At 40.2% G+C, this 15,534-nt stretch overlaps 1 protein-coding gene across 1 annotated transcript in view; it reads left to right on the top strand.

The window, feature by feature from the left end:
* ptprz1 (protein tyrosine phosphatase, receptor type Z1) overlaps positions 1–15,534 on the top strand; it is an 88,679-nt gene that overhangs the window by 34,780 nt on the left and 38,365 nt on the right. Inside the window, exons 3-7 of the mRNA XM_022764558.1 lie at positions 6,941–7,120; positions 9,679–9,830; positions 10,523–10,618; positions 13,239–13,305; positions 13,432–13,589. Coding sequence (XP_022620279.1) covers positions 6,941–7,120; positions 9,679–9,830; positions 10,523–10,618; positions 13,239–13,305; positions 13,432–13,589 — 653 coding nt within the window. The remainder of the gene's footprint in view (positions 1–6,940; positions 7,121–9,678; positions 9,831–10,522; positions 10,619–13,238; positions 13,306–13,431; positions 13,590–15,534) is intronic.

The following is a 15,534-nucleotide window of genomic DNA, read 5'->3' as shown; positions in this document are numbered from 1 at the left end:
GTTAGGGACAAAAAACAACATGTTAGCTGCTAGTGTAAAGAGCATCGGTATTATTTACAGTTAGTTAGTTTGAAAAAACATCGCGTCCAAATCAAAAGAATCTCGAGGAAGACTTGCTCAGCACGATTGTTTATTACAAGTAGAATCTGGACATTCGTGCTTGCGTGTGTGAAATTTGAATCCTCTCTATGGGTGATCAATAAAGGTTACATCTTGTCTCTATCTAGTGTTGGCAGTGATTCTCTTGGTGCGTTTGAAAAACAGGAAAAGCACTAGGGAGCTGTAGGAGCGTGGTTTGGCCGTTCCTCACAACTTGATGTGGACAGGAAGACAATCTTTCTGTATTCATGTTGGCAATTGTAAGATGAAAAACACCACATAAACAACATGACCACCCCAGCTGATCTTCATCACCAGGAAGACCTTGTTTGACTTTAACTGTCAGAATATAAAAACTCCAAATCATGTAGTTGTCAAACAACGTCAGCGCACAAGAAGCTGCTGTTAACCAGAGGACACAAAGTGGAGTCCAGCAGACTCAACGGCAGTCTCAGGAGCACGTGGAGCCGAAAGAAGAGTACACTCTGAGCAGATGTGGAGAGCAGATCCTCCAACACACTGCAGCCACAGCAGCAGGATCACAGGACTTGTTTTAGATTTCACCTCACATGTGCTCGGCATTATTTTGGCGCAATAAAGCCGAAACATCAAAAGCCCTAGAAGGCCTGCCGGATCAGTGTTGAAAACGAAACGTGAAACCTGCTGAAATGAAATGTTTGGTATCGGTCTGCAGGTGCAGCCGACACACTCCTAAGAATGAATGCACAGGTGAATGACAATGAGCATCGATTGTATTCCTGCTGTAACACGTTTTCTGCTACTGTAATTCGTGTCCCTCCATCCATGTCAGCCCGTTCTCTGTGTCTATAAAACCTGAAGCTGAACTCTTTGCAGTTGTTGGGAGAACGTAGCTTGCAGTGCTGCCGTTTCACAAAAAAACAAAAAAACTGCTCTTCAACATGTTGAAAAAATCTGTGAACTTCGACCGTTCAGAGGAGAAACACACGTCGAGCCCCGAGTAATTAGCGTTAAAGGCCAGACGCTGCAGCACAAAACCAAGCTGGAGGTATTAGCTTGTTAGCTTAGCTCTCCCACACTTCACACATCTGCAACAGTCACTTAGTATAATGATTATGTCTATAATTTTGCATAGAATAAATGTTTATAACTTGTTCGTTGTAAGGCGCGTGTCCATAGCAAGGTCAGGTGGTACTGAGCACTGTTCTTTTTGCTCCTATTTTACATTTATTAGAATTCCATTGTTTTCACACTTTATTAAATATAATAACCTCCAATGATCCGTTCATTAACGTGTGAACACCCGACATGTAATTGAACTTCATCATATAAGTGTCGTGAGACTGCTAGCTTGTGTTAAATCAGTAGCTGCCGTAGACCAGCGTCAAGGCCGTATCCCCCGAAAAAATTAGAATTTAAACACTTCTGTTCTGTTTGCTCCTTCTTTAAGGAACATCTTAAAAATCCTAAAGACAAATTCTGGCCCAAAGACAGTTTCCTCACTCTCTGTTTGCCAGGCACCCAACCGCCCACAGCCGTCTCCCATCAACATCGAGGGAGAACCTGGCCCGAGTGAAGCTCCGCCCACCCCGCTGTATTTTACAGGCTGGCAGTATGACTGGCAAAGAGGAATTGACGGAGTCCGACAAAACGACCATTCAGAACGACAGGCAAGACCGGTGAAGCGATCTCACCTGATTGATATCTATAGGCTTCTTTAAAAGTCATTTATATATTTGTCAGGCCATGCTAAAGCAGCGATAGACTGAGGATCCTAGTTATTTTTGTTTTGTTTCATTTTTGTGAAATTAATTCTCGGCAACTACTTAGGATGGTAATAGCCATGAAATGTTTGGTTCGCGACATCAATGTTTGACCTCCAGGATAAATTGATTACTCCACTTCGATGATCAAGCTAAAAATTTTCAATTTGCCAGAAACTTAATGACATGACAGGAACTCAGCTCACTTGTGCTTTATCGTTTAATGATGCTATAACAGTGAGCTAACATGTCTAAAACCGAAGACGGTACCCTACATTGTAAGTATTACACATTCTTAGCATCGCCATGTTAACATGTTAGCCACTAAAGTGCGTTAGCGTAGCTACAGTTCTGCTAGCATTGGCTGCCAGATCTTCTCATACCTGTTTGAAAGTCCAGTCCAAATGTGGTTGTGTTTCATGTTGTGAAGCAAGAAGATTTTTCTGAATTTTTATAAACATAAAAGTTTAAGATGAAATTTCACAAAATAAACCATGATGTATTTGTTGATTATGAAAGGATGGTTTTTCTTAAATATTCCTTTATCCACTTGTGTTTTTTTGTCAGTCTTAGTACATTACACAAATGTAATATGTATCATCATATTGGAATTTACATATTAGTGAAATATAATGTATCATGATAAAATTAAAAGAACACATGGAAACATAGAAATTGGAATAATTTCATGAATTAATGATGTCTAAACTCATAACAAATAATTACTATATGTTTAAATGCTAACCTTATAGTACAATTTGATTAAGACATAGACTGTTCTGAACAAATATATTTCCATCCCATAAGCTGGGGTCCGGGCCTGTTCAATATGTGTTGATCATTAATTTACCTAGTAGGATCCAAAAGTACATTGAGTCTGAAAATTAATAAAAGAAATAAGTAAAAGAAAAAATATACATATATCAACATATAGTAACTTTTATATGTATAATTGTTTTTAAATAAACCCTGCCATATTTATAAGATATATATGTATTGTTAACAGATACAGTGGCAAACATTGTCGTATTATTGATATAAACTCCATCATCTAGATATTTTTTGATCTATATGTACATGATTATTCCAGAATAATGTAATATGTTGATAATAATAATCCCCCTTGTTATTGCTTGTGTAATAGGGACACATATTGAACATCGTATTACATTTCTGTATGCGGTAGTAAATGTTTAACCAAGTGAGAAGAAACATTCAGTCCCAACCCCCATCAATCCAATCGGAATGAAACAATCTCTTCCCCCGCTTGCCGCTCTGTCCTGATGATGTTTTGACCCAGATAGATCCTGAGCGAATCGCGCCTTTTCTACATTACAGGAGGTGTTCGCTGCCCATTGTAAATAAAAGATACAAAGTTAACCTGTCTTCAATTTGACAAAGATTGCAGCAGTCTCATTTATATATTCCTCTCCTAAGCTGGTCTGAAACACAAATAACGCAACAAGTGTGCATTCAAGGCGATTGTTAAAGTGAAATTGCAGACCACAAGAGGATCCCGGCTCGCCTTTCAAAAAGCTCATACCAACAGCCGTATCAAGCGCTTCTTTCAGCAACGGGAACTCTCAGCGAAGAATTAAAAAGAAAGCCACGTCTGTATGTCAGTTGTTGTTCAAAGCTCGGCTCAGCTGCAACCAAAAGGCTTTTATTAAATGGAGATGTCTTGAGTGGACAAATCTGAGGCACGTGGTTCAGGCCGACGGATCAGTACCTGTCAACACCTGAGTTTGTTCCATGAAGCGCACAAACGTGGGTCCCAAGCGTAGGTCTCAAACGGCGCTAGACCTGCCTCCATACACGGGTCTTTTACAAAAGCCTCCTTCCGAGGGAGCATTGTCTCGTGTACAAGTGGAAAGATTTCAGTCCTTTTAGAAAGAAAAAAAAAAATAAGAGGTGCATGGATGCAGCGTGAGTGCGATCGTTTCATGCTTTTTGATGCGGCGCAAACACAAACGTTTCAGCACGGAGTGAAATTCCAGCGACAAGTGAGATCAATATTTGCGCCTCCTCCCGGGGGAATAAATATAGATTTTAGACGCGGGGGCGTTAAGAGAAAACATAATCAGAAACAACAAGACGCGCACAGACCAGCAGATCGACAAGAGCGGACATGGATGTGAGCGCCAACCCAGCACACAGATCACAAGTGTAATACGAGAATAAACCAACCTACCTGAAGCAAACACAGTCCTTAGAGTGTTCGCAGGAGAGCTCGGAGCGTTCAGCAGACTAATGAACTCTGCAAATACTGAATTTCATCTCAGTTGCATTCACCATGAAAAAAATGTGTTTATCTGCACAAACACAATAAGTTATCAACATGGCCTTTCTGTTTGGAAGATGGTGGGGGACTGAGATGTACGGGCATGAGAAGCAAGATTAAAGGCCTGTTTAACGGCTCCCCGCGGTCTATGTAGACCATCAAAGAAGTAGGTTCTCGACCCTCGAGGGGAAACCTTTGTCAGGTCACCACAAAGCACCGACCTGAAGAAGATCCCCTATAGTTGACCGATCATTGTTTTGATATTCCAAATAGAAAGGTGTTGGTGGAGTATTGCGTTGGTGGTAGAAGCACCATCTTTTGATCTTCTGTACATTTTATAATCCATCATTTGTTCAGAAGAGGAGGTTGCTGCGTTGTGTTCAAAGCTCTTCGACACAGCTTCTAAAAGCAGCCAGCACAGCGATTTGATCTGTCATAAGGAGGAAGTCTTGCTGGCAGGTGACTTTATATGGAAATATTTAACATAAGAAAGGATTTGTGTCATGGAAGACTGTCAGCATCAGTTGCTTATTTTCATGTACATGTCCTTTTTTTTTTTTCATTTTCTTTCTGACCTCAGTGGCGGTGGACTTGTGGAATGGAGAGTTTTTAACGTCAGCGGAAGGAGGCCTCGGTCAAGTTCAAAACGGTGGGGTATCACCTTCCTGGGGCGCGCTGCAAACGTCCTCTTCGACGGCTGCATAACACCAGTTCTGGATTCGTAGTCAAATATTCCTCTAGAGGTGAGACACATTCTTAAAATCAGTCCAACAGGAGAACAGCTAGAAAAGAAGATCCCTTTACTGAAGTTTAAGCATTATTAAAACAACCACACTATAGTAAGCAAATACTCTGCTTTAGACAGTAAAAGTCCTGCATTTATAAATGTCTTGCTTTTTAGTGAAAGATATGTCAGTTAAATATGGAAAAGAACCTTTGCTAAATTATTAGTAACTATATTACTAAACTTTACTCGTGTTTTAATGTGTAAGCAGCCATTTTACTGTTGTGCGTTTGACGTGCCAAGCTGGAAGCTGTTTTTTTAAAGTAATTTTTTTTTATTATTTTACTTTTAACTTTAATGAAAACTTTTCCTGACTGGATTAATCTCAGCTGATACAAGTTTCATGCTTTTAAAATTGATTGATCTGTTTGTGTCTGTACAAAATAGCGAGACCTAACGAAATACATCACAAATTACCCATGAGTTCCAAAGCAAAAAAGGAGCCAGTTGAGGTGGTTCGGGCGTCTGATTAAGACGCTTCCCGGACGCCTTCCTTTGTAATTTTAAATAAAATCGATAGATGTTAAAAGTGTTTTCAAATGCTTGAGGACCCCATGAGATACAGTTAAGTTTATTTTTATCCAGCAGTACACGGTGGTATTTGACTGAACTGTCTCGACTAACTTCAAAAAGAGTCCCTCAAACTAAACTGCACATGTAATTTCTGAGATTTCTGATCTGATGATGGTTTAGTTTTGTGGTTAGGGACAAAAACAACATGGTTAGCTGCAGGTGAAGAGCATGGTATTATTACAGTAGTTAAGGTTTGAAAAACATACGCGTCCAAATCCAAAAATCTCGAGGAAGACTGCTCAGCACGTATTGTTTATTACAGTAGAATTGGGACATTGTGCTGCTGTGTGAAATTTGAACTTCTTCTATTGGGTGATCAATAAAGGTACATCTTGTCTTATCTAGTGGGAGTTTTGTGCGTTTGAAACAGGAAGCACTAGGGAGCTGTAGGAGCGTGGTTTTGGTTCTCACAACTGATGTGGACAGGAAGACAATCTTGTATTCATGTTGCATTGTAGATGAACACCACATAAACATGACACCAGCATTTCATCACCAGACACTTGTTTGACTTTAACTGTCAGAATTAAAACTCCAAATCATGTAGTTGTCAAACAACGTCAGCGCACAAGAAGCTGCTGTTAACCAGAGACACAGTGAGTCCAGCAGACTCACGTCAGTCTCAGAGACGTGGAGCGAAGAGAGTAACTCTGAGCAGATGTGAACAGATCCTCCAACACACTGCAGCCACAGCAGCAGGATACACGGACTGTTTTAGATTTCACCTCACATGTTGCTCGGATTATTTTTCCAATAAAAGCGAAACACAAAAGCCTGAAGGCTGCGGATCAGTTTGAAACGAACGTGAACTGCTGAAATGAAATGTTTGGTTCGGTCTGAGGTGCAGCCGACACACTCCTAGATGAATGAATGAATGAATGAGCATCGATTTGTATTCCTGCCTGTAACACTTTCTGTACTGTATTCGTGTCATCCATCATGTCAGCCCGTTCTCTGTGTATGAAACCTGAAGCTGAACTCTGCAGTTGTTGGAGAACGCTGCAGGCTGCGTTTCACAAAAACAAAAAACTGCTTCAACATTGAAAAATCTTGAACTTTGACCTCAGAGGAGAAAACGTGAGTCGATATTAGCGTTAAAGCCAGAGTGCAGCAAAACAGCTGGAGGTTATTAGCTTGTTAGCTTAGCTCTCCCACACCAGCACATCTGCAACAGTCACTTTATAATGATTATGTCATAATTAAAGGTGGTGTTGCATTAGAATACAGTATACTGAGACGTGTTTCTGTGTGTTTGTCTCCTTATTTACATTTATTAGATTCATGTTTACATTTATTAAATATAATAACTATGATCCTTGATACTGACACGACATGTAATTGAACATCATCATATAAGTGTCGTGAGACTGTAGCTGTGTTTAAATCAGTAGCTGCCGTAGAACGCGAAGGCCGTTCCCGAAATTAGAATTTAAACACTTCCTGTTTCTGTTTGCTTTTCAGGAACATTAAACCAAAACAACTGGGCCAAGAAGTTTCCATCTTGCAGCAACGCCAAGCAGTCTCCCATCAACATCGAGGAGAACCTGGCCCAGGTGAAGCTGCAGTACCAGAAGCTGCAGTTTGACGGCTGGGAGAGTCTGACGACCGACAGGACGACCATCAAGAACGACGGCAAGACCGGTGAGAGCGATCACCTGTTGATATCATAGCTTTTTAAAAGTCATTTATATATTTGTAGCCATGCTAGCAGCATGACTGAGGATCCTAGTATTTTTGTTTTGTTTTTTGTGAAATATCTCGGCAACTATTGGATGGATTGCCATGAAATGTTGGTTCGGACATCAATGTTGACCTCAGGATAAATTGTACTCACTTCGATGATCAAGCTAAAATTTCAATTTGCAGAACTAATGACATGACAGACTCAGCTCTACTTGTGTTTATCGTTAATGATGCTAACATGCTAACATGCTAAACGAAGACGGTGCTACATTGTAAGTATTACACATTCTTAGCATCGCCATGTTAACATGTTAGCATAGTGCTGTTAGCAGTTAGCTCACAGTGCTGCTAGCATGGCTGCAGATTCTCACACCTGTTTGAAGTCCAGTCCAAATGTGGTTGTGTTTCATGTTGTGCAGAAGATTTTCTTGAATTTTAACATAAAAGTTTAAAGATGAAATTTCACAATAACATGATGAATTGTTGTATGAAAGATGGTTTTTCTTAATATTTTTATCAGCTGTGTTTTTGTCACTAGTTACATTACACAAATGTAATATGTACACATATTGAATTTGCATACGTGAAATATATGTACATATAAAATAAAAACACATGGAAATAGAAATTGGAATAATTTCATGAATTGACATGTATGTCTAACTCATACAAATATATATGTTTATGTAACCTTATATTGTAGACATATGTAAATATATATCCATCCCAAAGCCTGTTAATATGTGTTGATATTATTACACAGTAGGATCCAAAAATGTGAGTCTGAAATTAATAAAAAAAAATAGTAAGAAAAACATATATAAACATATAGAATTTTTATATGTATATTGTTTTAATAAACCTGCATATATAAATATATATGTATTGTTAACAGATACAGTGGCAACATGTCGTATATGATATAAATCATCATCTAGATATTTTTTGATTATATGTACATATATCCAGAGTATGTACATATGTGATAATAATATATCCCCTGTTATTGTCTTGTTATAGGGACACATATGACATGTATTACATTTCTGTATGGGTAGTAATGTTAAGTGAGAAACATCAGTCCCACCCTCCATCAATCAATCGATGACATCTCTTCCCCCCTTGCCGTCTGTCCTGATGATGTTTTGACCCAGATAGATCCTGAGCGATACGGCCTTTTCTCATACAGCGGTGTCCCATTGTAAAGGATACAGTTACCTGTCTCTCATTTGACAAGATTGAGAGTCTTTTATATATTTCCTCTCCCTAAGTGGTGTGAAACACAATAACCAACAGTGTGCATTCAAGGCGATTGTTAAGTGAAATTGTAGACAAGAGGGATCCCGGCTCGCCTTTCAAAAAGCTCCAAACAGACGAGTCCAGCGCTTCTTAGCAACGGGACTCTCAGCGAAATAAGAAGCACTCTGTTGTAGTTGTTGTTCAGCCGCCAGCTGCACCAAAGGCTTTTATTAATGGAGATGTTTGGTGGACAATCTGAGCACGGTTCAGGCCGACAGTACTTAAACCTGTTTTCATGAGCGCACAAATGGGCCCAGCGTAGGTTCAAGGCGCAGACTGCCATGCATACACGGTCTTTACAAAGCTCCTCCGAGGAGCATTCTCGGCTACAAGTGGAAGATTTCAGTTTTAGAAAGAAAAAAAAATAAGAGGTGATGGATGCAGCGTATGGATCGTTTCATGCTTTTGATGCGGCGCAAACAAACTTTTCAGCACGAGTGAATCAGCGACAAGTTGAGTCAATATTTGCCCTCCCTCCGGGGGGGAAATTAGATTTTAGACGGGGGTTAAGAGAAAACATAATAGAACAACAAGACGCGCACAGACCACAGATGACAAAGAGGACATGGAGGAAGCCAACCACACACAGATCAAAGTGTAATAAGAGAATAAAAACCTACCTGAAGCAAACACAGTCCTTAGAGTGTGCAGAGCTCGAGCGTTCAGCAGACTAATGACTCTGCAAATACTGAATTTCATCAGTGCATTCACATGAAAAAATATGTTTTATCTGCACAAAACAATAGTCACATGGCCTTTCTGTTTGGAAGATGGTGGGCTGAGATGTACGGCAGAGAAGATTAAAGGACTGTTTAACGCTCCGCGGTTATTAGACCATCAAAGAAGGGTTTCGACCCTCGAGGGGGAAACCTTTTGTCAGGTCACACAAAGACCGACCTGAAGAAGATCCCCTTATTGACCGAGTCATTGTTTGATGATTCCAATAAAGGTGTTGGTGGAGTATTGTGTGGTGTAGAAGCACCATCTTTTGATCTTCTGTACATTTTATAATCCATCATTTTCAGAGAGAGGTTTGGCTGCGTTGTGTTCAAAGCTTCAAAGCTTTAAAAGCAGCAGACAGATTTGATCTGGGTGAGGAAGTTTGCTCGCAGGTGACATTTATAGAAATTTTTAACATAGAAAGAATTTGTGTCATGAAGTGTAGCATCAGTTGCTTATTTTCATGTACATGTCTTTTTTTTTTTTTTTTTTCTCAGTGGCGGTGGATGTGGATGGAGAGTTTTACGTCAGCGGAGGAGGCCTCGGGTCAAAGTTCAAGGTCGGGCGTATCACCTTCCACTGGGGGCGCTGCAACGCCTCTTCGGACGGCTCTGAACACAGTCTGGATGGAGTCAAATATCCTCTAGAGGTGAGACATCTTAAATCAGTCCAACAGGAAGTAGAAAGTAGATCCTTTACTGAAGTTTAAGTATTAACACCACACTGTAAAAATACTCTGTTAGAAGTAAAAGTCCTGCATTTATAATGTTGCTTTAGTAAAAGATATGTCAGTATAAATATGAAAATATAGTGTTAAAATTACTTATTATTACTCGTGTTAATGTGTAAGCAGCATTTTACTGTTGTGGTTGGTGAAGCTGGAGCTGTTTTTTAAGTATTTTTTTATTATTTTACTTTATTTATGAAACTTTTCCTGATGGATTAATCTCCTGATCATTTCTTGATTAATTGATTGATTGTTTGGTTTGTAAAAATAGCGAGAAATACCATCACAATTACCCATAGTCCAAAGCAAAATCTTTAAAACATTTAAAACATTACAGATAAATTACATTTATTAAACGTGTCTCTTTGTGGTCATGTTGTATCTTTTTAGGATTAAGATAAAGTTCTCAGACTGAGTTATTTTTATTTTAATAAACAGTGTTTACTATACTATATTCTTCATTGATTAACCCTCACACAGAGAAAGACGGCATGTTTCTGACAGATCTGTAGCTCAGGAACACCACAGCTGAAGACACGGTGTGTCTCTACCAACACATGACTGGACTCGCCGCTCTCTGTCTAGTTTAATATATTTTCTGTTTTCTCCCACAGATGCAGATCTACTGTTATGAAGCACATCGCTTTGACTCATTAGATGAAACCATCAAGGCCGGAGGCAGAATCACGGCGCTCGCTGTATTCTTTGAGGTGTGTGTGTGTGTGTGTGTGTGTGTGTGACTGACTGTTCATGCTTTACAAGGCAGATGATCATGTTAACACTGAGATCAGTTTACAGGCTTGTCTGTCAGTTGCAGTAGAACAATAAAATGGGCATTAAAATGCTAATAATCCATTAAAAGCATGAAACTTTAGAGGAATGAAACAACTAGAGAATGAACCAACAGAGGGAGGAATTCGAAAAGACATATACCTTTAACTGACAACTTTGGGTCATTTTCCACCTCACAACAACAAATTACCAAATGGAGGGAAGATTTATTTAGCTAGGACCAAAACTTGAAGCTAACCTGAAGTATTACCAACTGAACCATATGAACCAAACTCCTAAATTGCCCCATTAGCTAATTAATTAATTTATCCAACCTGTTTTGGTTGCTAAACAATCCATTAGCTATCCTGAACCAAACTGTTAAGCTGCTAATTTAAGCCATTAGCTAAACTGTTTTTCCAGCTTCACTTAATCATTAGCCAATACTAACCAAACTTAACTGTTAGTTATCCCAAACCAGACTGTTTTACCTGCTAAACTGACCCAAACTGTTTCAGTTGCTAAACTATCCATTAGCTATCACAAACCAGACTCTTTAGCTGCTACTATAAGCAATTAGCTAAACTGTTTTTGCAGCTTCACTTAGCCATTAGCCACCACTAACCAAACTTAGTTATCCCAAACCAGACTGTTTTAGCAGCTAAACAGAACCATTAGTTAAGACTCATTTAACAACATGGCTGTCAGTAGTAGTAGTAGTAGTAGTAGTATTTAGCTCTTTGCTAACGACGTGGATATCCCAACAGGGAGGCTAACAGTTCTTGGCTGTAAGCTTTTTCTGAAAAGCTCTGTTCTCATACACAACTCAGACTTTTGAGTCATGTTGGTGCTTATTTCACAAAATGTCTGATTTGTGAAACTCATCTGAAATTCTAAAAGTTGGCAGAATATGACTTTATTGACGACTTCTTGTTGAAGGTGAAGAAAGTCAGCCTGAATCAGAATCTTTCAGTGATACCAGCAGTACACCGTAGTGATGCCTCAGTGAGTGCACAGTGTTCGAATAGACTGATTCATGTTTCTGGCTCAGGATCATTGTCTGTGTTTTCCTGTTCAGTGCCAGGGTTCGTACGGAGCGTCGTGCATACTTTTGTTTCTTCCCGCTTTGTGCAGTCGTGTTGCCTCCAGCCACGTTGGCGTGTTCGAACCGACAGAGGCCATGTTGGAACAAAACTCAGTAAAAACGTCTGATGTGAAGCTGCAGGCTGTGTGTGTGCGTGTATGTGTGTGCGTGTATGTGTGTGTGTGTGTTGGGCTGCAGGTTGGGTGGAGAGCAGGGTGGGAAATCTACCAACCAACACAAAAAAAGGTGGTGAATTTTCGTTTTTGTGCTCTGCCAGCCGCCTCAGCAGGTAACTGGGCCGCCGTTTGGACTTTCCAGGGTTCGTGTTGAGGTTTGTCTGGTGGCTTTGTTGGTGAAGGCGAATGTTATGTTACCTGGAAGTCCTGGGTTTGAATCCGGCCTGGGGCTGATTATTGAATGTCATTCCCTTTCTTTTCCTTTGTGACATAAATAACGCAAACTTTAAAATAAATAAAAAAGTCTATACCATTGTTTCACTTATTTAGCTGAACACACCAGGTGTTAACCTCCAGGTATTTTAACTCTCAGTAATATTTATGTGTGTAGACATGATGGCACAGAGAGGTGAACCCTTGTCAGACTGGTTTAGGTGAAACGCCCTCTTCAGTGTTTTGGATCTGGCGTAAAAGTCTATTATTGTTCCAATGAAGTATGTTGATTACATCCAGCCTGTCATTGTGCCGTTACAGCCGACATCAAAGAAACTACAGCATTTCTGCTGCAACCCAAATAAATACTTACAACTGCAGCTTCCTGTAACACAGTGATGACCAGGTGTTCCTGTAGTTGCATGTGACAACAACTAGAAAACAACTAGTTAGCAAGCAAAGTTAATAAGTAAACAGTTTAAATAGTTAGCTAAAACTAATGGGTACAGAATAAATGACATCTACAGGTACTGAAAAGTCTTTAAAAGCATTTAATTAAATGGACAAACATTAATCGGTTAATCTTTCCATCTATTTTCTACCAATTGTCCTCGTCATTATATCATTATTAGGCAAAGTTGTTATTATTGGTCAGTACTGAAGAAATTTGATATATGAATAAATCATTCTGAGCCATATAGTGTCCCGAAGGGTTTTCCATCATACTCTGATAAGTTGGACAGGACGGCTGTGAATAAGGTATTAAAATGCATTTTATGTCGTATTTAAAGGGTTTTAAAAATCTTAAATATGAACTGCAGAAAATCTGAAATAATTAGCTACAGGCAGTGGATGAATGGTGGAAGTAGTTCACTAGAGGTCAGGGATAATAGAGAGAAATTCTCACTAGTAGAACTTAATTCATCCAGTTTAAAATGAATTAAAATGAACGGATGATGGGTGGTGTTGATGAAGTGGTTCTTGGTACTGGGAACTGCTGCTCTGATGGATCTGACTCCAGTAAAGTTCATTGAGGATTTTAGGAGTTCATGTTTTTTCAAGTGAAATTTGGTTTTCTCTTCCCAGACGACCGCTGAAGACAACGTGAACTACGCGCCCATCGTGGACAGCATCATCAGTGTGAGCAGATACGGTACGTCAGCTTCTTCTTCTTCTTCTTCATGTCTCCTCTCTCTCTCTCTCTCTCTCTCTCTCTCTCTCTCGCCTTCTTCTTCTTCTTCTGTCGTGTTCATTGAAGTTCATCTCGTCTGCGGTCCAGGAAAGAGCGCTGAGGTTTTGCCCTTCACTCTCCGAGGTCTCCTGCCGAACTCCACGGAGAAATACTTCATCTACAACGGCTCTCTGACCACGCCGCCCTGCAGCGAGGTCGTCGAGTGGATCGTCTTCAAGAACACGGTGGCCGTCTCTGACGAGCAGGTGAGAAGTTCGATGAATCAGAGGCTGACTCTTTGTGCAGGTATTCACATCGGAGTTTGTAACATCTTAATCAAAAACAGCGTGTAGTAGTTGTTAATTCTGGTAGAGCGTCACGCGACACTCCAGTAAATGTGCTTTGTTTCTGTCCACCCCCTCAATCAATCATTGTCCCCTGATAAAATAATATGTTTAATTAAAATAAAATTGTTTTTTCTTCACTACGACTGATGAAAAGCCTGAAATGTGTCACATGAAATACAAATCCTTTAAGGCTCCTTTAAAAAGTCTAAAACTTGAGGTCAATGTGTAGTACAAGTTTAACACGCAAAAAACATACTGTACACGTGTTGGATATGCAGATTCATAAACTGGGGCCGAGGAAGCAGCACCACATGACAAACAAATACTAAAGCTACACTAAAAACCAACGGGAGAAACTGCAAAACAAGCTGCAGTAATGTGAGATACATGCAGGGCTGCAGAGCATGTGTAACCACCGGTGTGGTCCTTTAAGAAGCAGACGTCAGTCTGGAGTTTCTGTTCAAGATGAAAAGAAAAGTAACACAATTACAGAAACGTCCGTAAACAACCTTTTAGAAACACGTTCAGGGAGCTGAAAGGAGGAATTATCATACCAGAGGTCTGGAAACACACGAGGGATGGGTGAGGCACAGAGCTGTCAACAAGCCTGCAGAGTGTGTGTGTGTGTGTGTGTGTGTGTGTGTGTGTGTGTGTGTGTGTGTGTGTGTGTGTGTGTGTGACTGCCCTCAGGCCAAATGTGATTGACAGCCATACAGAGGCAGTCATTACATCAAACAAATATTGGCTCACAAAAGATCTTTACGGTATTTAAGCTGAAACATGCGGACACATACACACACACATACGCGCACACACACACACACACACATGAAAACACACACACACACGTGAAAACACACACACAACAGGTTTTTGACAAAAAATTTCCAGTGTGATGCCTGCAGTGTCTCTGACATGCTCTTCAACCAGACGCTTTGAATCTGAACACACAGCTGTCTCACACACACACACACACACACACACACACACACACACACACACACACACACACACACACACACACACACACACACACACATATGTTTGTACTATACTTGTGAAGGCCTGTGACATTTATTCAACAACAAAAAGAGAAAGGCAGCGTCACTTTGCGCAGCTCCACTATAAAGAGAAAGGAAAACAGAAGAATACGGAGCTGCTGATTGGCTGAAGACAGTTTGGTCTGTGTGTTTTATTTTAACACAGTCTGAGTCAAGACTGCAGCTTTAACCACACATGTAGTTTATAATGGATCTTTGACAGCGGCCATGAGGGAAAATCTGATCACAGAACTCCAAAAGAAGTCCACAATATCTGGCCAATCAACTGCACCGACTGAATTACTTTACAAAAATGTCACTTTACATTTTGCCCTTACTCTTGAAAATTTGATCTCTTCCAAAAGGAGTTGAAACTCTGAGTCCTCACAAAAGATCAGTAAAGCAGAAGGACACGCAGGTTTTTGGAAACACCTTCATCTTGTTTCCTGCTCGTCATGAATCAGGTTTTCTCTCCAGGACTTCGAGGGTCTCCGAGTCTCTCCAGACCTCTGTGACGTGTCCCAGCTGGTCCACATTCCAGCTCAGATCAGTCTGCCAGAGCTTAATAGTTTAAAGACACGACATTAACAACCGCAAAATGGCCTTAATGGGCTCTCGGCTTGGCTCATATGTGAGGAGTGTTGTGTAACCAAAGGGAAGTGAATCACCTGAGCAGGTATGGAGGCAGGCCGCAGGTTAAAGGACTATTCCAGCTTGATTTATGGCACCTCCACGCCCATTCACTTGCACAGAGCTCAGAGAGGCGTTCACTGTTCATCACATTTCACACACACTGAATACGTGTTTCGAAAAATGTCAAATAA

Source organism: Seriola dumerili, unplaced genomic scaffold (assembly GCF_002260705.1).
Source record: "Seriola dumerili isolate Sdu_G_001 unplaced genomic scaffold, Sdu_1.0 BDQW01000550.1, whole genome shotgun sequence".
NCBI lineage: Eukaryota > Metazoa > Chordata > Actinopteri > Carangiformes > Carangidae > Seriola > Seriola dumerili.
The sequence above is the reverse complement of the archived record's forward strand: the minus strand, read 5'-3'. Positions and strand labels throughout refer to the sequence as shown.